The 23,542-nt window shown below is 53.2% G+C and overlaps 1 protein-coding gene across 3 annotated transcripts in view; it reads left to right on the plus strand.

Moving 5' to 3' along the window:
- Positions 1-23,542, plus strand: part of INPP5A (inositol polyphosphate-5-phosphatase A) — a 203,760-nt gene that overhangs the window by 105,408 nt on the left and 74,810 nt on the right. For all 3 annotated transcript variants that reach the window (XR_011740372.1, XM_071812282.1, XM_065843192.2), the window contains exons 6-8: positions 267-370; positions 8,312-8,364; positions 11,898-12,017. Coding sequence is in view for 2 of the 3 variants with exons in the window: in XM_071812282.1 (XP_071668383.1) it covers positions 267-370; positions 8,312-8,364; positions 11,898-12,017 (277 nt within the window). In the remaining variant the exon portion in view is untranslated. The remainder of the gene's footprint in view (positions 1-266; positions 371-8,311; positions 8,365-11,897; positions 12,018-23,542) is intronic.

The following is a 23,542-nucleotide window of genomic DNA, read 5'->3' on the forward strand; positions in this document are numbered from 1 at the left end:
CCCGTCGTGCCAGGTGTAGAGACCTGGGTCGTCATTACAGCTCCAACACCGACGGTGCTCTGGTGGTAGCAGCGCCAGCACTGGTGCCAACCAGAGCGCTCGTGCGCAGCGGAGTGGTCCCCGTTTCCCTGAACAGCTCCGTGCTGCGCGTTTTTGCTGAGACGCGAGCACTGACCGTGCGGTGCCTCTGCTTTGCCAACAAGGGCTGTGAGTTGCTTGTGATGTTAAAGATACGTATGTTAATTTTGGCTTATATCTCTTCCTAGCTAAGAAGTATAAAAAAGTTACTGGGAAAGAAATCTACTCGGACACCCTGGAGAGCACGCCGATGCTGGAGAAAGAGAAGTTCCCGCAGGATTATTTCCCTGAGGTATGTACCGTCCTGTGGAGCGTTCGCGAACACCAGGCTTGGCTCTCATTTGCTCCGATTACTTAGAGTAGCTACTCTCAGTAACGTAAATGAGGTCAGAATTGAGTCTTGGGTTTTTGTTTGTTTGTCAGTTTCTTGTTGCCTATAATCTATGTTCTCAATCATTGCATGGATTTACCACATTCAAATGGAGCCATTTGTATAGTAGGAAGTCCCTGTGAAGGATGGGGACAGTGATGCAGGCTCGTCTGTGCGTTTAAAAGCCGTGCGCAGTGCCGCGTGTTCGGAGGTGAGGTCTTGTCGGACCAGGAGCACCAGCACAGCTCAGGGGGTCCTGCTCAAGTGCAGTTGCATGTGCATGTGCAATCTTTGCCTGCAGTGCTCTTCTTTGCAGTTTAATGTACTCATTTTTAATTTCTTAAGAACATCTAGAATGTGGGTGTTCAGTGGTTAGTGTTTGCTACAAGCCAAGAGAACGAATTTGTTGAATTCCTGTAACATTTGTGGTACTACTTCAGTATAAGGAGGAACTAAACAAAGTTTGAAAATTAATGTAGAATTTGTAAATATACACACTTAGAGATATTTCCGTTGCATTAATAATTACAGGGTTGATGGGATGTGGGCTATCCCTTTTCTTTACTTTGATACTACATTATTTGGGTTTGTATTCTGCGTGTCTCTACTGGAGGGAAACTGCCTCTGACATAATTTTACCAGTTTCACCTCCTGTGAATGGATGTCTTGGGTACTTCTTGGCAGTGAAGTGCTGTCATTTGGAGGGAGCTCCAGGCAGTTGCTCGGGTTCGTTTCTCTCCCCGCCGGCAGCGGACGGTGGCAGCAGGGTGGCTGCAGCCCGGCAGTGCTGCCGGGAGCGCGGTGTGCAGGAGAGCGCTGAGCGCCAGCGTGCGCGCGGTGTCACCCCAGCAGCAGCGGCCCAGGTTACGGACTGTTCCTCCGTGCCAGCGGCACTGATTTCCGTTGCGGTTTCATCGTGAGACTGGCAAATGTGTAACTTGCGCAGCGAGGTTTGTTGCCGCCTCTTACGTGAACAGTTGTGCACCCTCTGGAGAACCCCCGGTCTGAGTCCCGGCGGGTGTGTTCGTGTCCGGGTGCTCAGGGATCAGCTGTTTCCTCGGCTGGTGTCGGAGCCAGAGCTTCTCCATTCATTGCGCACTGCAGCCCTGTGGTAGTGACAGGGCTGGTAGGCCCAGAACCCAAAAAGCAGCTAAATACCTTTGGAGGGTCTGATACCTTCACCCTGGTCCATTTGTTACATTACCTTAAGTGACTGTTCTAAGGAGAAACACCGTGTTCTGGTATTGTCAGGAAAGCTCTTTACCTGGAGGAAGAATCCACAGGAGAAGAGAAAACCCACAAGCGCTCACATTTAAGATAGGAACAGGTCCCTGGAGCACCTCGGGGGCTGAATTCCGCTCCTGCAGAGCACGGCTGGTGCTGGTGGGGCTGCAGCAGCACCCAGAGCGGGGTCCGATTCCGAGGCCCCGCAGCGGGGCAGAGCGCGACCTGGGCTCTGCAGGGCGCAGGCAGCAGCACCAGCGCCGCTGTTCTCTGCGACTGCCGTGCTCATCCCCTGCCAGTGGCGCAGGCCCAGCCAGCGGTTTCCATGGGAACTGAAAAGTTAGAAAGAATCAGGGTGATTTTTACACTAGGCAGTGTTTCATTTTAGACTGAAGACCAAAGAGTCTCGGGCACACGTAGGTCACAGGAACATCCAAGAACCAGCGCTGGCATAGTTTGGGTTCTCACATACATGTTTCTGGTTTTAAAATTAATCTTGTTGTCACCTGTTTTCTTTCTGGACAAGGGTTGGTGATTGAAGTGCTGATTTAAAGACCACAAAATAATGAGTATTTTGAAAATGTGGGTTGGCACAGCAGAATGCGCGGGCGGCGTCCCTACCCAAACGCTCCGTTTACACGCTCGCGTGTGTTGTAGCCAGACTTCTTGTATCACATTTGCAATGTTTTGTGTGAGAAATGGCTTAAGACTGATTCCTTTTCTTTTATTACTGCTGCTTAAGGATGATCTAAAAGTAATTACAATGATTGAGGCATAATGCAATTCAAAATAATTACAGCGCAGTGCATATAAAACTAACAAAACTTTCGGCCGTGATTGATGGCTCCTCTTGGCCGTGCGTGCGCCTCCAACGACGCCGCTGGGAGCTCCACTCCACATAATGTTACCCATTGAAAAAGCAGATTTGTGTAGTCTATCAGCCCTGAGTAATTTTTTCTTCCCCATAGTGAGAAATTGGTTGTTATCATAGATCACAGATACTGCTCAGAGCTCTTATGAAAGATGAATTAATTTCACTAATGCTTTAATGCAAACCTTTCATGGGGAAGGCTGTATGGTGATAACCTTACCGCGGTCTCTCCTTTCTCAATGATGATTTATGTTGTCTTTTAGTAGATGAAACTGCCTGTATTCACAATCCATCTGCTGCTAAAGGAATCCTATTAACAGAGGCTCTGAGAAGAGACTTAATACCGTGAGGTGAAAGATGTGGCGTCCCCGTCTGGGACACCAAGGAGGGGTATTTTCGCTATGCTAAGCTGCAGATCCCTCTCCGGGAGCGTGCGGACGGTCCGTGTGCCCCCGCCGGGTTTTGTGCTGGCTTACGGCGCGGATCAGCTGGGGACCGTCCGCTGAAGTCAAAGTAGAGATCGTCGGTTTGAAATCTGCGATAGGAAACGGTTTTCTCTTTCCTCCTTCAACACAGGTCTTCCTTAAGCTCTGTTTCCAAAAATTTCTTCTTTCCAAATACTGTATTTGGAAATACTAAAGCCCATCAATGACCCACTGCTGCTTGCGTAGCTGCTTTGAGTCGTGTGCTCCCACAGTAATACAGCTTGGCTGCATGGAGAGGTCCTGAAGAAAACCTGAGTTGGCAGAGGACGCGGTCAGATGCCGTGTTAGCCTCAGCTGCCCGGAGCCGCAGACACGCCGCCGAGTCGGGGCCTGGAGTTCGGCATTTGGGACAGGTCACATGACCTCCTCGCTGGCGGACCTGTGTCACATCGTCACCGTGCTGTTACATTAGTAGTATAGATTTGATTTAGTGTCATTATCTACCTTTAATGGCTGTTTTGTGGAACTTTGTAATGACTCTTTGCGTTCTCAGAAAAAGTGAAATGAGCCACAGAATTACTGTGATATTTTGGGTTGGGTTTATAAAATTTAGATCCATTGTTTATGCTCCTGCCAACCCTAAATCGGGCTGTTCCAGAGAAAGGAGTTCTTACTGGTCCGGTGTCCCCAGTCCGTGTGCCGGTCCATGTGCCAGTGCTGGCCGGTGTGCCGGTCCATGTGCCAGTGCTGGCCCGTGTGCCGGTCCATGTGCCAGTACTGGCCCGTGTGCCGGCCCGTGTGCCAGCTGTGTGCTGGTCCGTGTGCCAGTCCATGTGCCAGTGCCGGCCGGTGTGCTGGCCCGTGTGCCAGCCATGTGCTGACCTGTGTGCCAGTCCATGTGCCAGTGCCGGCCCGTGTGCCGGTCCGTGTGCCAGTCCATGTGCCAGTGCCGGTCCGTGTGCCAGTTCATGTGCCAGTGCCGGCCCGTGTGCCGGTCCGTGTGCCAGTCCATGTGCCAGTGCCAGCCCGTGTGCCGGTCCGTGTGCCAGTCCATGTGCCAGTGGCCCGTGTGCCAGCCATGTGCTGGCCTGTGTGCCAGTCCATGTGCCAGTGCCGGCCGGTGTGCCGGCCCGTGTGCCAGTCCATGTGCCAGCGCCGGCCCGTGTGCCGGTCTTGCCTTACGGCTCCTCGCAGAGACATGAGAGCTGGGCCTTCCTTTCGCGAGCTGCCTCGCCGTTACAGTTCTGTCTCCCGAGGTCACTCCAGTGAATCATGATGTGCTCTCCTGGCTGGCTGTGTCCCGTGGTTTTGTATGGGGAAATAAGTGGAGCAAGTCTAAGTTTTATCACATATTTCTTATATTTGCTTACATCATACACAGACACTTAAATGTGGTCTGCTGATATATATATTCTTACTAAATTCTTTATACTGCTAAATAAAGGATAATGAAAGCACTATGTCAAAAAGCAAATGATCGATTAAATTATTACACTACATAACAGGCTTTGTCATTAGGTAGATTGGCTTCGTATCCTGAAGCTCTCACCATGCATTTTTTGATGAGTGCCATAGGTACTTTGATTCTCAGACTTTTAAATTTATGTAATGACTTTTAAAAATCTTTAGCAGTAAAAGTATGACTGATAGTGCTGTTACAGTGTTTCATAGTGTTCGACGGCTGGATTTGGCTTGATTGGGCTCCATATACCACGTCTTGTTCTGAAATGCAGGGAAATTAGAAAGGCGCTTTGAACAGCTTGTGCACAAACTCCTAACAATGCAAGAGCCTAAATCCTTTAATTCTGTACTCTGGTCTAAGGAGAGGAGCTGCGTTCTGCGCGGTGCCGATGGCGAGCTGCATTCTGCTTGGGGCCGGTGGTGAGCTGCGCGGTACCGGTGGCGAGCCGCGCTCTGCGCGGTGCCGGTGGCGAGCCGCGCTCTGCGCGGTGCCGGTGGCGAGCCGCGCTCTGCGCGGTGCCGGTGGCGAGCCGCGTTCTGCGCGGTGCCGGTGGCGAGCCGCGTTCTGCGCGGTGCCGGTGGCGAGCTGCGTTCTGCGCGGTGCCGGTGCCCCCGCTGCCCCACGGTGCATCTCCCCAGCCCCAACCCGCTGCTCCTCTCGGAGCGGCAATTACACCGCAGTCATGGCCACGTTCATCTGTCTTCGTGCCCCTGCTTTGTATGGCGGAATAAACCCTTGCTGGGTCACTATTTAATTTGATATGGTCCCTCTCAGTAAAATGATGGAGAAAAGATGAATTAAGGCTCTGTGCTAGTCATTATCAATCATGGTTTGTGTGCATTACTTATTGCTCACAGTGCTTTTTGACATTAGCCCTCTATAACCTCTCTCTTCATGTTAATGTTGTCTGGAGGTCCTTTTACCCGATGTAGCAGAGGTTATTTATGTAGGTGGTGTTTCTGGGGGGTTTTAAAAGGTCAGCACGATCTCCTGAGGACTCTATTCACAAAGGGAAGGCTGGTGGAATGTAACTACAGGTTTTCAAATTGTGCATTTTTTTGTTGTATTTTTGTAAGGACTTCTAATAGGTGTCAGAATTCCAGTTACACTTATTAAAGATTGGGCAGAATAGTCTCTAATACATACTGCTGCCCTTAAAACCAATATTTGCGGTGTATGTGTGAGGAAATTCCAAGCTACTATAAGAAATTCCTGTGTTTTACCATGTCATGAAGTACAAGCTGTGTTGCAAACACCTTTTAATGGGCTCGTGTCAGTGTAAGCGTGCATGAAGCAGAGCCGAGGGCTGGGCAGGCTCCTCGCGGGGCTGGCGAGGGTGTTAGTGATGGAACCTCAGCACAGTCCTGCGGGGCGGCTGCTGGAGGGCCTGGAGCGGGTGGCGGTGACAGCGGGACTCAGGGGCTCGTAGCCCTGTGTTCATGGTCGGTGTGTGATCCCGGGCAGCAGGCAGGGCACCCGCGGGACAAAGGGACAAAGAAGGCTGGTGGCATCACCAGGCTCATCACTGCCGTCGGGAAAGGGAGAGGTCACTGAGGCTGGGGACACCGGTGTCACAGCTGTTTCTAGAGCGCGGCAAGGAGGGTCCCGGGAGGCCTGTCCTCGCGGTGGGAAGGCGATGGAGCAGAGCTGCCATCAGGGGCAGGGCTGCGATGTCCCACACGTGGTCCCCAGCAGGGCCTGGGGTGCAGTGTCCTGTGTGATGCGTCCCGGTGGGCGCAGGATGGGGCGGCCGGAACCTGGCCGGGCACCAGGCTCCCGGCGAGCTGAGTGGAGTCCCGCGGGCAGCGTGTTCGGGTGGCGTGCTGGTCAGCCTGCGAGAGGGCGTCACCAGGAGCTCACGCAGAGAAGAGGGGCCCCGTAGGTTTTGGGATCACTGGCCTTGGAGATGCTCAAAACCCAATGGGTGGTGGCTCTGATCCACTTGGCCCTGTTGTAACGCTGCATCTTTGGAAGCACCTGTTGTGTTGCCAAAGAGGAAAAGAGCAAATGAAAAATGACAGCTTGATTGACGACATTATCTTGGGCCACATCGTAGGCTTGGACTATTTGATTTTCAGTTGTATGTATTGTTCTTCAGTGATTAAAAGTTCAATGTAGTTATTTTTAAGAATGAAATGACAGAGCTCTCCTTTTTTGATTGAGATTAGATTTAAGCCAATTTTGAATGCTTTTAGCATTTAACTTTTTTCATTGTTTTGCTTTTGAATAAATGTTGACATTTTGCCCAATCTCAACTTGTAACTGTGCTGTCACAATCATCACAGAAACCGTGAACAGCAGAGACCGTATTGGATTAGGAGATGTGTAGATCAGGGAGCCGGGGTGCTGGTGAACTGGTGAACTGGGTGCTGGTGAACTGGTGAGCTCATTGCTGGTGTCCTGGGTGCTCGTTGCTGGCGTGCTGGTTGCAAGGTGAACTGGTGTGCTGGTGTCCTGGTTGCTGGTGTGCTGGTTGCGTGCGTACTGGTGGTTGCTGGTTGCGTGTGCACTGGTGGTTGCTGGTTGTTTGTGTACTGGTGGTTGCCTGGTTGCGTGTGCGCTGGTGGTTGCCGGTTGCGCGTGCGCTGGTGGTTGCCTGGTTGCGTGTGCGCTGGTGGTTGCCGGTTGCGCGTGCGCTGGTGGTTGCCGGTTGCGCGTGCGCTGGTGGTTGCCGGTTGCACGTGCGCTGGTGGTTGCCTGGTTGCGCGTGCGCTGGTGGTTGCCGGTTGCGCGTGCGCTGGTGGTTGCCGGTTGCACGTGCGCTGGTGGTTGCCTGGTTGCGCGTGCGCTGGTGGTTGCCGGTTGCGCGTGCGCTGGTGGTTGCCTGGTTGCGCGTGCGCTGGTGGTTGCCGGTTGCGCGTGCGCTGGTGGTTGCCGGTTGCGCGTGCGCTGGTGGTTGCCGGTTGCGCGTGCGCTGGTGGTTGCCGGCCCGCCAGCCGTGCCCTGGCTGGCCGCAGAAACCAGCCGCTGAGGTGTGCAAGGCACCGCGCTGTCTCCGCAGGATGTGGGACTCACGGTTTGGTGAGGACCGTGAGCTCCCATGTTGCCGGATAAATGCGCCTGGCAGGTCTCCAGGGACCAACAGCCCTGACCAGGGTGCTCTGCTGGGGGACCCTGATTCGTAACAAGGAGTTCCAGTCTTTGCTGCAGAATCATTGGCATCATTATTTAAGCCTGTCTGGTGCAATATTCATTACCAGAGAACATTAGCCTACCCCACATGCATTGTTAACAGCGCACAAATAGGATGCAGAATCACATCTTTTAGTGGGAGGTTGTGATTTATGGCAGCAGCTCAGGAGTGGTGCTGAAAAACACCTTTTTGCTGTATCAGAAGTGCCATACGTTGGCATGAGCTGATTTGTGGCTTCCTCGTGGACATTGCACTTTTGATAAATGTAATGTTTTATCATTATTTAAATTCCCTTTAACTTTTAGAGAAATATTGGGTGGGTTGGCTCAGCAGGAGAAATCGCTTTTTAGCAGATCGCCTTCATTTTAATTTGATGTAAATCTCTGATGACATTTTACAGTTCAGGTAAAATTACAAAGAAGCCGAGACATTTGTGCATAGGCAGTAAGAATCTGCTGGTTTAGGCGAAGCATAAACACAGTTGTAAAGCTTTCCTAATTGGTTATCTTCCATCTATAAGCAACTACCGGGGCTTATATTAGTTTTACTCCTAAGTTTATAACTGCTGCAGGACCAAAAATAAAAAGAATTCCAGGATTTAAGAGGCGCGAGATGTGTTTTCAAGGTGTCTCAGTTGGTGTGTAGTTACAGTGTGTGCATGAACCTGGTTTCCCTTCGTTCTGTGTGTAGGTTCATTCACAGTAATGCTTTACTCAAGGTGACCGATTCTGATGTGTTTATTTTTCAGTGCAAGTGGTCCAGGAAAGGTTTCATTCGAACAAGGTGGTGTATTACTGATTGGTAAGTTGCATCTTTAAGTTATTCCTCATTATGTCTATATTATGTATGGATTTGTTAGCAACTGTTTCAAATAAGGTATTCATATATACACATTGGTCTATTCATAGAAAAAATTGGTTGCAAAACGTTTATTTTGCTTTATTATTGTTGAACATGTAATGCTCAGTAAGTTGTAATGATGCTTGGCAAAATGTGATCCTGATATCCATACTATGTACATAAATATGTATGTGAAATTAGCATGGGATAGTTCAGGTCCTAAGCAATTCAACATGATCACAGAGGTTGGGTGTCAGTGACCAGGAGTCCCCGTGCAGAGGGGCAGGTGTCCCCATGCAGAGGTGCAGGTGTCCCCAGACCTTCTCAGTCCCCACGTTGAGGTGCAGGTGTCCCCAGGGCTGCTCAGTCCCCACGCAGAGGTGCAGGTGTCCCCAGAGCTGCTCTGTCCCCACGTTGAGGTGCAGGTGTCCCCAGGGCTGCTCAGTCCCCACGTTGAGGTGCAGGTGTCCCCAGACCTGCTCAGTCCCCACGTTGAGGTGCAGGTGTCCCCAGAGCTGCTCAGTCCCCATGCAGAGGTGCAGGTGTCCCCAGACCTGCTCAGTCCCCATGTTGAGGTGCAGGTGTCCCCAGAGCTGCTCAGTCCCCACATTGAGGTGCAGGTGTCCCCAGACCTGCTCAGTCCCCATGTTGAGGTGCAGGTGTCCCCAGAGCTGCTCAGTCCCCACATTGCGGTGCAGGTGTCCCCAGACCTGCTCAGTCCCCATGTTGAGGTGCAGGTGTCCCCAGAGCTGCTCAGTCCCCACATTGAGGTGCAGGTGTCCCCAGAGCTGCTCTGTCCCCACGTTGAGGTGCAGGTGTCCCCAGAGCTGCTCTGTCCCCACGTTGAGGTGCAGGTGTCCCCAGAGCTGCTCCATCCCCACGTTGAGGTGCAGGTGTCCCCAGAGCTGCTCCATCCCCACGTTGAGGTGCAGGTGTCCCCAGAGCTGCTCTGTCCCCATGCAGAGGTGCAGGTGTCCCCAGAGCTGCTCTGTCCCCACGTTGAGGTGCAGGTGTCCCCAGAGCTGCTCTGTCCCCACGTTGAGGTGCAAGTGTCCCCAGAGCTGCTCAGTCCCCATGCAGAGGTGCAGGTGTCCCCAGGGCTGCTCAGTCCCCATGCAGAGGTGCAGGTGTCCCCAGGGCTGCTCAGTCCCCACGTTGAGGTGCAGGTGTCCCCAGAGCTGCTCAGTCCCCACGTTGAGGTGCAGGTGTCCCCAGAGCTGCTCAGTCCCCATGTTGAGGTGCAGGTGTCCCCAGAGCTGCTCAGTCCCCACGTTGAGGTGCAGGTGTCCCCAGAGCTGCTCTGTCCCCACGTTGAGGTGCAGGTGTCCCCAGAGCTACTCAGTCCCCACGTTGAGGTGCAAGTGTCCCCAGAGCTACTCAGTCCCCACGTTGAGGTGCAAGTGTCCCCAGAGCTGCTCAGTCCCCACGTTGAGGTGCAGGTGTCCCCAGAGCTACTCAGTCCCCACGTTGAGGTGCAGGTGTCCCCAGGGCTGCTCAGTCCCCATGTTGAGGTGCAGGTGTCCCCAGAGCTGCTCAGTCCCCATGCAGAGGTGCAGGTGTCCCCAGGGCTGCTCAGTCCTCGTGCAGAGGTGCAGGTGTCCCCAGAGCTACTCAGTCCTCGTGCAGAGGTGCAGGTGTCCCCAGAGCTACTCAGTCCCCACATTGCGGTGCAGGTGTCCCCAGAGCTGCTCCATCCCCACGTTGAGGTGCAGGTGTCCCCAGAGCTGCTCAGTCCCCACGTTGAGGTGCAGGTGTCCCCAGAGCTGCTCAGTCCCTACGTTGGGGTGCAGGTGTCCCCAGGGCTGCCCGTGCCCGGGAATGTGCTGCCCAACCCTGGGACTGCTGGGGAAGGAGATTGACTTTGCCTGCCTAGGAAACCATCGCTACAGAATGTACCTTGTGCCAAACCAGGGGGCTTCCCAAAACCCCCAAAAGTGACTTCAAAGGATTTCAGAGATCTGTCCTCTTCCTCCTCCCGTGCGGCTCAGTGATCTGCCAGCCCAGGCTCCTCTGTGGGTGCAGCCGATTCTTCATTAGCTTGTTGTAGGTGTGGACAAAGAGTTAAGGAATCTCGGGGCACTCGGAGATGACATTTTAAGAAAAAATGAAAGAGAACTGCATAACTACATTTACTCTTTATTTTTGGCTCTTTTATTTTTTTTTAAGTGTCTTGAATATTGGGGCAGCTGGTGGTATTTATTTCTATTCCAGTAGTTCTTAGTGCTGTTGTGTTAATGGGTGCAAGATGGTGTCCCGAATACATTACAATCTTAAATATAGTTTGTATTTGGTAGGGGGCATGGGGTAGAGTATACATTTATAAAATGTGGGCATGGCACCAACCTGGGAACAGCTACAGGTGTATCAGTGGTCAGAATCAGCAATCAAAATGGGTTTGGCGTTTTAGAGAAAGCAGGACTGCAGGATTAACGTCAGGGAAGTGCAGAGCATTGCACTCTGAGAGGAGAATTCAAAAGCACAGGTACAATATTGGGAACAACCGACTCACTGTCCGTACTGCAGGAACCGATCAAGGGAGAAGAAATTGCATGTTGTTCATTATTATCTTACTGCGATGTGTTAATAGATACATCATGTGAAGGACATGAAGGGGGAAAGTGTGGCCGTGATTTAACGGAGTGCTGCCAAGGCCTTTGATAGATGCTCTGTCTTGTTTTGAGCGCTGAGCTTTAGGTAAGCGGGAGGAGAACAGGAGGAGCAAGAGCTGTAGGAGTGTTGGAGCGGGAGCTGAAGAACGTGTCGCCGGGACATGGGTGCTGCCTGCGTCCCTGCGCGAGGGGCAGCGGGAAGTCAGCTCCGCTTGCGGGAAAACAGGGGACGTGAAAGGGGTTTTTAAGGACAGGGACGTTGGGGGCGGAAGGTCCTTCATTAGCAAGTTTAAAGAGCCAGCAGTTTTGAGGTGGATGGGGATGGGGTAGAGATACCGTCACTCGGGAGGAGAGCTCACAGCCCGAGTCTCTCCCCATCCTACAGGGATTCTTTCCATTCCTCCTTCAGACAGATGGGAATGGGTGTCTCAAGCCATCATCTCCTAATTATGTTCTGTGGCTATGTACTAATTATGTGTCTTAATACGAAGGTTAGTAGGACTACTTTATGATCTCTGTGAGATCATTCAGCAGGGTACGCTGTTCCCTGTAGCCAACACATGCAATTCTGTTTTAAAAATATTTTAGTGAGAGGATACTGCTTGATTTCTGTGAACTGTAACTGACAGATCGCTTTACATTTTCATATTATGTGTATTTTAAGCAAAAGCCTGGATGCAGTCTTACCTGCGGATGAGTTGCTAGAAGTTTGGTGACAGTCTTTGACAGTTTTCTGATGATGATAGCTTAATTTGCACAGTCTGTGTGAGTAAATATTGCAGTAACATAAGCGAGAATACAGTGTTATGTTGAATGCTTTGCTGATGCAACAAATGTTTTTTTCTTTTATCCTGAATCATTTTTTTTCCTCCTTTTTTGTCACAGTGCCTTTGACTTGGTAAACATTCATCTTTTCCATGATGCTTCCAATTTAATTGCTTGGGAAACAAGCCCATCGGTTTACTCAGGAATACGGCATAAGGCTCTTGGCTATGTGCTCGATAGGTAGGTATTGGCCTTTACTGCCTCTCTCAATCTTCTGTGTTCATGAGCAGCGTATAAAGGATGTTTCGAAAGGCACACTCAGAAATGTAGAGATTTTTACTCTGTGAACTGAAAATGGTCGCTTCTTATCAGAGTTTTCTATACGGTGCTGATTACATATCCATTTATGACGCTTGTAAGGTAAATTACCGAGATTGAAGAATCTCTCTAAAGGCACCAAAACTTGTAGAGTATAAAGCAGGTTTATTTTTTAAATGTGTTAGTTAGCTTAGCTTCTTTTTGGTCTGTGTGGAGTCTAATAAAGCTTCCAATCCAGTATGTTTGAGTTACAGAATAATAGAATAATTCTGGTTGGAAGAGATCTCTGGGAGCCCCTTGTTGGTCCTCCTGCTCAGAGCAGGGCTGACTTCAACCTCAGACCAGGTTGTTCAAGGCTTATCCAGCCGAGCTTTGCAAAGCTCCACGCAGGGTGATTCGCAGCTTCTCCAGGCCCCCTATTACTGCCTTTGACTACCCTCGCTGGGAAACTTCTTCTCCCCAATATTCGGTCAGAAAAAAAAGATGGCTTTTTCTTGAGTAAGAAAAAATTGTTTCTACGTGGGCACGTGTGTATTGGCAAAGTAAACGGGTACTTTCCTTGCGAGAGTCACTGTTGCCCGAGAACTAGAGCTGTACGCGTCTCTCCAGAGCAGCCGCAGCGCACGCAGCCCGTGTGCCGGGGTGGTGCTGAAGGCAGAGTGCTGAGGCTGCTCGTGCTGTCCTCCCACCCCATCCCCGTGTGCCGGGGTGGTGCTGAAGGCAGAGTGCTGAGGCTGCTCGTGCTGTCCTCCCACCCCATCCCCGTGTGCCGGGGCTGCCTCCGCCTGTGCTGCCCGGCCAGGCTCCCTGCGCCGGCTCTGCCGCGGCACCGGCCCTGCGCCATGGGCCTGACCCCGTTCCACCCGGCATGGCAGCGTGGGCCGTGGTGGGGCTGGGACCGGGGCCGAGGCCAGCACCAAGCGGCTGTCAGGGCCAAGGGAAGGGCCGGGCCTGGCGGGTGGCGGTGAGGGGTGCCTGTGAGGGGCAGCTGGGTGAGGGGTGCCTGGGTGAGGGGTGTCTCTGAGGGGTGTCTCTGAGGGGTGTCTGTGAGGGGCGGCTGTTGCGCCGCTCCCATCAGCGTCCCCGCCTGCGGCAGACGCCGTGGGGAGTTCCCCACCAACACCCGACTGTCGTGACGCGCTCTGGCAGCAACCTCAGAGTTAAAGACGCTCCTCAACCACATTAATTTGCACGGTGAAAAGTACCCCTGCATAGGCAGTGTTGTTGTTTTACCCTGTGTGGGTTTTCACTGGAAAAGGCTCTGAACTGTGGAATGGGTTATAAGCACATTTTCAATCACGTTCTATCCAAGGTTCTATTTCTTTCTGCAAGTTTTCTTGTGTTTAAAAACTGGCAGATATTTTAGCAGGAGAGACCGCCTTTTTCCACTTGTGTAAGTGCTTTTCCTGCACACCCCAGCAGAGGGCTGAGTAGGAATTCCTACAAAACACGCATTTATTGTCACTTTTGGGGGTGAATCAAGGATGAAGAGGAAAAACCCAGTGTGTGTTCTCTCGTATCACTGGTAGAATCGGTACCAGTCGTCAGACAGCACTGGAGGCGCTTGGAAGGTTTGCAAATAGGTAGCACGCAGGGGTTCATGGAAGATCCCTTAGGGGCCAGAGGTGCAGTGAGGTCAGATCTGCTCTCGGTGCGGTCTGAGACGCAGATTTCTGAGTTCTGTCAGATACAACAGTGTGGGAAAGGCCCGTTTTATTTCATTTTTTCCTGGCTCCGTTGGTATCCTCTCCTTCTCTTGTGCTTTGCATGAGGGAACGCTAGCAAACCCGAGTAAACCTTCTGCATTATTTATTGCACGCTTGTTTACAGCAAACAGTGTGCTTCGTTAGCTGATGTTGGCTCCGGACCCCCCACGACGCCCTGGCGAGGGCGTGGTGACAGGGCTGCAGTGCTGGTGTCAGCCGTGGGTCAGAGGTGTCACGCTGGTGTGTCCTCGCGGTGTGACACTGCCCAGCCCTGCCCCAGCGCCCCGGCCCTGAAGAGAAGGCCCCGGGTGCGCGGCTGCGGCTGCGGCGGGCACGGCGCTGAATTGTGCATTCTGAGGGGGCAGCCAGGCGCAGATCCGGACCTCCGCGGCGAGGTGATGGGCTGGCGGGCACAAAGGGCAGTTCTGTAGCAGCAGTGAATAATGGGCAACCCCTTTCATCGGCACTGCTAACCTTTTGGCAGCCACCAGCAAACTCTGTTCTCATCCGCTGATTGGGGAGGACAATACACTGCAGCTCGCTTTGAATGAATGCTGCCACCAACAGTGTCCCCATTCAGAGGGTTTTGGGAACCATCTTTGGCCATTGTCTGCCATCACTCCTTCAGACAGTAGGAAAAGGGAAAGTGAGAGCGTCTATGGGGGGAAAAGTACTTCTTTTCTTGGCTTTAATCTCTCTTTAAAGCTTCATAGATCTACATTTCCAGCTGAGCTACTGGAACTATGCAGTGTCAGATAAATACAGAGGAGAGAGGCTTCAAGCTGCGCTTTAAATCCCCTTATCTGCATGAACTAATAATGCAGATGTAGTGCTGTTAAAAACAGAGACTGATAAGTCTTTTCCTTTAAAGCCTTTAAACTGCTAAAGAGCATTTAACAGCAATGCAGTTCAAACCCGGCGAACAATACTGAGAAGGAAAACAGTTTAATGAGCTAAACCTTCAGTGAATGAAACAGCAGCACCTTCTCACAGTTGATTTGGTCACTGTGGGAGTGAGGGAAAGGCAGCCCTGGCCAGGCTGCATCTTCGTGAACAGGAATTAAGGACAGCCTTTTATCGCAGGGCTTGAAAGACAAAAAGGAGAGAGTGTGCAAATGAATCAGTTTAACTGTTAAAATCATCAGGAAAGTTGGTTTCCCCAACGTTATTTTAACTAGAAGGTTTAACCCAGAAGCTGCACAATATCTCTAAATTACTGAGAAGGGAGGAGTTACAGGGGAAAAAGCAAAGGAAGGAGTGTCAAGCGAATGATTTAGAGCGGCCTCGAGAAGTTTTCTTGTGAGGGAGTGTATTAACAATTGTAATAATATGTTTTGGGAATGGAAAGGTTTAATCTTACAATGGCGATTTGGCTTTAATAATGTTAAAATGAATTCTCTAGTTAGAGTCAGCTGGTATGTGCTCAGCCTGAGTGGTTTTAGCATTTGCCGTTTAGCAAGTGTGCAGGAAATGTGGTGCTGGACTCCTTAAGGACTGAGAGAGCTGGAATTACACTCACATGAAGCAAATATCTGCTGTATGTTTACCAATGTATGTACAGTGTACATGTAGAAAGCCGGTGTGTGTGATGTGTCTGTCAACACTGATGTGACCCCGAACTGAATTCCAAGAAGTCAATTGTCTTGTTCTACATAGACACAAATACAGTCAAATCTGAACTTGCTTTATGTTTTGGGGGCAAAAAAAGTCTTCCAGGCCCATTTTGGACAATTCCCATGTCTAATTAGTCCTATTTGCATAATGCTTGTGTTTCTGTATTTTCTGCAGTTGGAGAGTTTAAGCTATATGTGAGAGTAAGAAAGGAAACATAGCTTACGTTTTAGTACAGTGTTTCATAAATCTGCTGTAACGGATGCGTGTGTCTTGTCAATTAATCGTATTGGCGTATTAGTCGAGTCCTTTAGGCCCTTGCTGGGCAGACGCGTCTGCTGAGTGTGACAGCACAGGACAGGGTGGAGGGACAGGGACACGGGTGTCAGCCCAGGCTGTGTTCAGAGGGACAGGGACACGGGTGTCAGCCCAGGCTGTGTTCAGAGGGACAGGGACACGGGTGTCAGCCCAGGCTGTGTTCAGAGGGACAGGGACACGGGTGTCAGCCCAGGCTGTGTTCAGAGGGACAGGGACACGGGTGTCAGCCCATTGCTGTGTTCAGAGGGACAGGGACACGGGTGTCAGCCCAGGCTGTGTTCAGAGGGACAGGGACACGGGTGTCAGCCCAGGCTGTGTTCAGAGGGACAGGGACACGGGTGTCAGCCCATTGCTGTGTTCAGAGGGACAGGGACACGGGTGTCAGCCAATTGCTGTGTTCAGAGGGACAGGGACACGGGTGTCAGCCCATTGCCGTGTTCAGAGGGACAGGGACACGGGTGTCAGCCCAGGCTGTGTTCAGAGGGACAGGGACACGGGTGTCAGCCCATTGCTGTGTTCAGAGGGACAGGGACACGGGTGTCAGCCCAGGCTGTGTTCAGAGGGACAGGGACACGGGTGTCAGCCCATTGCTGTGTTCAGAGGGACAGGGACACGGGTGTCAGCCAATTGCTGTGTTCAGAGGGACAGGGACACGGGTGTCAGCCCATTGCCGTGTTCAGAGGGACAGGGACACGGGTGTCAGCCCACGCTGTGTTCAGAGGGACAGGGACACGGGTGTCAGCCCACGCTGTGTTCAGAGGGACAGGGACACGGGTGTCAGCCCAGGCTGTGTTCAGAGGGACAGGGACACGGGTGTCAGCCCATTGCTGTGTTCAGAGGGACAGGGACACAGGTGTCAGCCCATTGCTGTGTTCAGAGGGACAGGGACACGGGTGTCAGCCCAGGCTGTGTTCAGAGGGACAGGGACACGGGTGTCAGCCCATTGCTGTGTTCAGAGGGACAGGGACACGGGTGTCAGCCCATTGCTGTGTTCAGAGGGACAGGGACACGGGTGTCAGCCCATTGCTGTGTTCAGAGGGACAGGGACACGGGTGTCAGCCCAGGCTGTGTTCAGAGGGACAGGGACACGGTGTCAGCCCAGGCTGTGTTCAGAGGGACAGGGACACGGGTGTCAGCCCAGGCTGTGTTCAGAGGGACAGGGACACGGGTGTCAGCCCACGCTGTGTTCAGAGGGACAGGGACACGGGTGTCAGCCCAGGCTGTGTTCAGAGGGACAGGGACACGGGTGTCAGCCCACGCTGTGTTCAGAGGGACAGGGACACGGGTGTCAGCCCAGGCTGTGTTCAGAGGGACAGGGACACGGGTGTCAGCCCATTGCTGTGTTCAGAGGGACAGGGACACGGGTGTCAGCCCAGGCTGTGTTCAGAGGGACAGGGACACGGGTGTCAGCCCATTGCTGTGTTCAGAGGGACAGGGACACGGGTGTCAGCCCATTGCCGTGTTCAGAGGGACAGGGACACGGGTGTCAGCCCATTGCTGTGTTCAGAGGGACAGGGACACGGGTGTCAGCCCAGGCTGTGTTCAGAGGGACAGGGACACGGGTGTCAGCCCATTGCTGTGTTCAGAGGGACAGGGACACGGGTGTCAGCCCATTGCTGTGTTCAGAGGGACAGGGACACGGGTGTCAGCCCAGGCTGTGTTCAGAGGGACAGGGACACGGGTGTCAGCCCATTGCTGTGTTCAGAGGGACAGGGACACGGGTGTCAGCCCATTGCCGTGTTCAGAGGGACAGGGACACGGGTGTCAGCCCATTGCCGTGTTCAGAGGGACAGGGACACGGGTGTCAGCCCATTGCTGTGTTCAGAGGGACAGGGACACGGTGTCAGCCCATTGCTGTGTTCAGAGGGACTGGGACACGGGTGTCAGCCCATTGCTGTGTTCAGAGGGACAGGGACACGGGTGTCAGCCCATTGCCGTGTTCAGAGGGACAGGGACACGGGTGTCAGCCCATTGCTGTGTTCAGAGGGACAGGGACACGGTGTCAGCCCATTGCCGTGTTCAGAGGGACAGGGACACGGTGTCAGCCCATTGCCGTGTTCAGAGGGACAGGGACACGGGTGTCAGCCCATTGCCGTGTTCAGAGGGACAGGGACACGGGTGTCAGCCCATTGCCGTGTTCAGAGGGACAGGGACACGGGTGTCAGCCCAGGCTGTGTTCAGAGGGACAGGGACACGGGTGTCAGCCCATTGCTGTGTTCAGAGGGACAGGGACACGGTGTCAGCCCATTGCTGTGTTCAGAGGGACAGGGACACGGGTGTCAGCCCATTGCTGTGTTCAGAGGGACAGGGACACGGGTGTCAGCCCAGGCTGTGTTCAGAGGGACAGGGACACGGGTGTCAGCCCATTGCTGTGTTCAGAGGGACAGGGACACGGGTGTCAGCCCAGGCTGTGTTCAGAGGGACAGGGACACGGGTGTCAGCCCAGGCTGTGTTCAGAGGGACAGGGACACGGGTGTCAGCCCATTGCTGTGTTCAGAGGGACAGGGACACGGGTGTCAGCCCATTGCCGTGTTCAGAGGGACAGGGACACAGTGTCAGCCCATTGCTGTGTTCAGAGGGACAGGGACACGGGTGTCAGCCCATTGCCGTGTTCAGAGGGACAGGGACACGGGTGTCAGCCCATTGCCGTGTTCAGAGGGACAGGGACACGGGTGTCAGCCCATTGCTGTGTTCAGAGGGACAGGGACACGGGTGTCAGCCCATTGCTGTGTTCAGAGGGACAGGGACACGGGTGTCAGCCCAGGCTGTGTTCAGAGGGACAGGGACACAGTGTCAGCCCATTGCTGTGTTCAGAGGGACAGGGACACGGGTGTCAGCCCAGGCCGTGTTCAGAGGGACAGGGACACGGTGTCAGCCCATTGCTGTGTTCAGAGGGACAGGGACACGGGTGTCAGCCCATTGCCGTGTTCAGAGGGACAGGGACACGGGTGTCAGCCCATTGCTGTGTTCAGAGGGACAGGGACACGGGTGTCAGCCCATTGCCGTGTTCAGAGGGACAGGGACACGGGTGTCAGCCCATTGCCGTGTTCAGAGGGACAGGGACACGGTGTCAGCCCATTGCTGTGTTCAGAGGGACAGGGACACGGGTGTCAGCCCATTGCCGTGTTCAGAGGGACAGGGACACGGGTGTCAGCCCATTGCCGTGTTCAGAGGGACAGGGACACGGGTGTCAGCCCACGCTGTGTTCAGAGGGACAGGGACACGGGTGTCAGCCCACGCTGTGTTCAGAGGGACAGGGACACGGGTGTCAGCCCAGGCTGTGTTCAGAGGGACAGGGACACGGGTGTCAGCCCATTGCTGTGTTCAGAGGGACAGGGACACAGGTGTCAGCCCATTGCTGTGTTCAGAGGGACAGGGACACGGGTGTCAGCCCAGGCTGTGTTCAGAGGGACAGGGACACGGGTGTCAGCCCATTGCTGTGTTCAGAGGGACAGGGACACGGGTGTCAGCCCATTGCTGTGTTCAGAGGGACAGGGACACGGGTGTCAGCCCATTGCTGTGTTCAGAGGGACAGGGACACGGGTGTCAGCCCAGGCTGTGTTCAGAGGGACAGGGACACGGTGTCAGCCCAGGCTGTGTTCAGAGGGACAGGGACACGGGTGTCAGCCCAGGCTGTGTTCAGAGGGACAGGGACACGGGTGTCAGCCCACGCTGTGTTCAGAGGGACAGGGACACGGGTGTCAGCCCAGGCTGTGTTCAGAGGGACAGGGACACGGGTGTCAGCCCACGCTGTGTTCAGAGGGACAGGGACACGGGTGTCAGCCCAGGCTGTGTTCAGAGGGACAGGGACACGGGTGTCAGCCCATTGCTGTGTTCAGAGGGACAGGGACACGGGTGTCAGCCCAGGCTGTGTTCAGAGGGACAGGGACACGGGTGTCAGCCCATTGCTGTGTTCAGAGGGACAGGGACACGGGTGTCAGCCCATTGCCGTGTTCAGAGGGACAGGGACACGGGTGTCAGCCCATTGCTGTGTTCAGAGGGACAGGGACACGGGTGTCAGCCCAGGCTGTGTTCAGAGGGACAGGGACACGGGTGTCAGCCCATTGCTGTGTTCAGAGGGACAGGGACACGGGTGTCAGCCCATTGCTGTGTTCAGAGGGACAGGGACACGGGTGTCAGCCCAGGCTGTGTTCAGAGGGACAGGGACACGGGTGTCAGCCCATTGCTGTGTTCAGAGGGACAGGGACACGGGTGTCAGCCCATTGCCGTGTTCAGAGGGACAGGGACACGGGTGTCAGCCCATTGCCGTGTTCAGAGGGACAGGGACACGGGTGTCAGCCCATTGCTGTGTTCAGAGGGACAGGGACACGGTGTCAGCCCATTGCTGTGTTCAGAGGGACTGGGACACGGGTGTCAGCCCATTGCTGTGTTCAGAGGGACAGGGACACGGGTGTCAGCCCATTGCCGTGTTCAGAGGGACAGGGACACGGGTGTCAGCCCATTGCTGTGTTCAGAGGGACAGGGACACGGTGTCAGCCCATTGCCGTGTTCAGAGGGACAGGGACACGGTGTCAGCCCATTGCCGTGTTCAGAGGGACAGGGACACGGGTGTCAGCCCATTGCCGTGTTCAGAGGGACAGGGACACGGGTGTCAGCCCATTGCCGTGTTCAGAGGGACAGGGACACGGGTGTCAGCCCAGGCTGTGTTCAGAGGGACAGGGACACGGGTGTCAGCCCATTGCTGTGTTCAGAGGGACAGGGACACGGTGTCAGCCCATTGCTGTGTTCAGAGGGACAGGGACACGGGTGTCAGCCCATTGCTGTGTTCAGAGGGACAGGGACACGGGTGTCAGCCCAGGCTGTGTTCAGAGGGACAGGGACACGGGTGTCAGCCCATTGCTGTGTTCAGAGGGACAGGGACACGGGTGTCAGCCCAGGCTGTGTTCAGAGGGACAGGGACACGGGTGTCAGCCCAGGCTGTGTTCAGAGGGACAGGGACACGGGTGTCAGCCCATTGCTGTGTTCAGAGGGACAGGGACACGGGTGTCAGCCCATTGCCGTGTTCAGAGGGACAGGGACACAGTGTCAGCCCATTGCTGTGTTCAGAGGGACAGGGACACGGGTGTCAGCCCATTGCCGTGTTCAGAGGGACAGGGACACGGGTGTCAGCCCATTGCCGTGTTCAGAGGGACAGGGACACGGGTGTCAGCCCATTGCTGTGTTCAGAGGGACAGGGACACGGGTGTCAGCCCATTGCTGTGTTCAGAGGGACAGGGACACGGGTGTCAGCCCAGGCTGTGTTCAGAGGGACAGGGACACAGTGTCAGCCCATTGCTGTGTTCAGAGGGACAGGGACACGGGTGTCAGCCCAGGCCGTGTTCAGAGGGACAGGGACACGGTGTCAGCCCATTGCTGTGTTCAGAGGGACAGGGACACGGGTGTCAGCCCATTGCCGTGTTCAGAGGGACAGGGACACGGGTGTCAGCCCATTGCTGTGTTCAGAGGGACAGGGACACGGGTGTCAGCCCATTGCCGTGTTCAGAGGGACAGGGACACGGGTGTCAGCCCATTGCCGTGTTCAGAGGGACAGGGACACGGTGTCAGCCCATTGCTGTGTTCAGAGGGACAGGGACACGGGTGTCAGCCCATTGCCGTGTTCAGAGGGACAGGGACACGGTGTCAGCCCATTGCTGTGTTCAGAGGGACAGGGACACGGGTGTCAGCCCACGCTGTGGCTCTAGCTGTGCCAGCCATTTAAACTTCCTGAAATGATCTAGAGCATTCAGATCCAGAAAGTGAATGTGTTTTTTAGAAAGTGACAGTGCTCTTCTGTTTCCTATTGAACATTCCCTGGCCTAATTCAACAGAAACATTTTTACATTACAACTGTGAAATCTTGGCATAAAGCTCCCCTTTGTGCCCTTCATTATTTTCTCACAAATATAGTCCATTGTCACATAGCTGAAGTTAATTTGATCAACATTGGGACATTTAACTTTTATGTCCAGTCAAAGGAGCTGTTTCATGCTCATTTTGGGTATTCAAAAGAAATGATTGCCAGAAAAATAATGTTACTATTAACAATTCAGAGCAATTAGTTTCCCAGGGAGAGGCGATGTGATGCACCGGCTCCACACAACTATTCTTTGTCATTTTATGGATGCTCATCAGTCAACTGTCACATCTTCTCAAAGACCCCTCCAATCTAAATGTTTCTCTTTGGGCTTTTCCCAGAACCAGCAGCTGAATGAGCAAAAGAAAAGCGACTTCGTTTCCAGGCAAAGGAAACCGGGCTCTAAAGATCTGGGTCATTTGAGAGGGTCCCAGGAGCAGCTTGCTGCTGGGGCTTGGGCTCTTTGGAAATTCTGTTCAGTTTTTGCAGCAGCGGTTTTTGACGTGGAGTGAACACCCTCTGCAATCAGGGACTTTGAAACTTGTAGTGAAATTCCTGTGTATCCTGATAGAATGCACTCCCGGGGCAAATAAACCTTCCCCCAAACGTCTTCTAACAATGGTTGGAACTCGAGATCGCATTCAGAGGCAGCTTTCATTAAACACCCTGCGGCTCGTCTCATTAATATTCAACCGTCCCCCCCTTTAAACTAAGGTTAAGTGCTCTCCAAATTACTGTGTTTGTATAATATGCTCTTTAAAGAGTAAATCCAGCAAAATTGTCTTGTTACCTTCAAGCTGTCAAATACGGACAGACACTTTTTCCTTCTCCTTTTTCTGCTGGCTCCTTTTCCGTGTCTGATGCTGCTGTCAAACACTGGCTTGTGTGTCCTCCCTGTTTGCACAGGCACCTTCTGAATTTTATTTGGCTTATATTTTTTTGCAGAAAAATAGTTCTGTACTTGTATGCAAAGTAATGGTAAATAGATATAATTGTAAGGGCACACTAAATGCATTTTCATAATATGTAAATGATGATTTCTGGTAGTCCTAGTCAGTGATTATTCGGTTATTTTCAGCATTTGATGCTCTCTTTTTTTTTTTGTATTAATACCCAAATAGGTTACAAATAAGTTGACGGCATTTATTATTCAAATTGTAGACTAAAGGACTGTTTTTTCTCGCATGATGGAAAGAAACCTGTATGAACACCGGTATGTTTGGAAGCAGAGCTGTGACAGAGCAGCAGCAACGCAAAGGCAGGGCGTTAGGACGTAGCAGGTGTCACGCAGAAAGGTGTCACCTCAGGACCCCCAGGACCGGGGCACCCCCGGCCCCCACGGGCTCCCCCGCACCCCTTTGCAGGGACGGGCTCTGCGGGAGCTGCGCGTGTTTCTGCAGGACGGACCGGGTGTCACCGCGGGCGGGGAGGGTTTGTGTGGCTCTAGGCAGCTGAAGAAAGAGAGGATGCCTCTCAAAAAAGAAGTGACTGCAGATGACTTGTCGCCTGCTGGTTTTGCTCTGAAAATGCCTTTATATGTGAATGAGGTGCGTTTCTCTTTGCACTGTAATCTGTTCCCTACAGGCTGTGGTGCTGGGTAACAGGCAGTCCTGGGTGGCTGGCTAAAGGTGACGCTCCCATCAGCATTCATTGTGGTTTGTGTCTTCTGAAAGCCTCTGTCATACAGCCGTGTCATCTTCCAGCATAGCTGTGATTCAATTAAAAAGAATCTATATGGGCTGTTGATCCAATTTTTATTCATTTGCAGAGAAATGAAAATAAATTGCTGTTGTGATTGTATTTCCGATGCCCGCTGTCAGGCGGTGCTGTGAGCTGGCAGGCACGATGGGAGCAGCGGCTGGAAGTGCTCCCTTCTGCTTCCCGTGGGCTCCCTGGGCAGCAGGTGAACAGCCCGCTCGGCACGTTGTGTCCGCAGGTGGGAACAGCCGGGTTGTCCC

Source organism: Patagioenas fasciata, chromosome 8, assembly GCF_037038585.1.
Source record: "Patagioenas fasciata isolate bPatFas1 chromosome 8, bPatFas1.hap1, whole genome shotgun sequence".
Lineage (NCBI taxonomy): Eukaryota > Metazoa > Chordata > Aves > Columbiformes > Columbidae > Patagioenas > Patagioenas fasciata.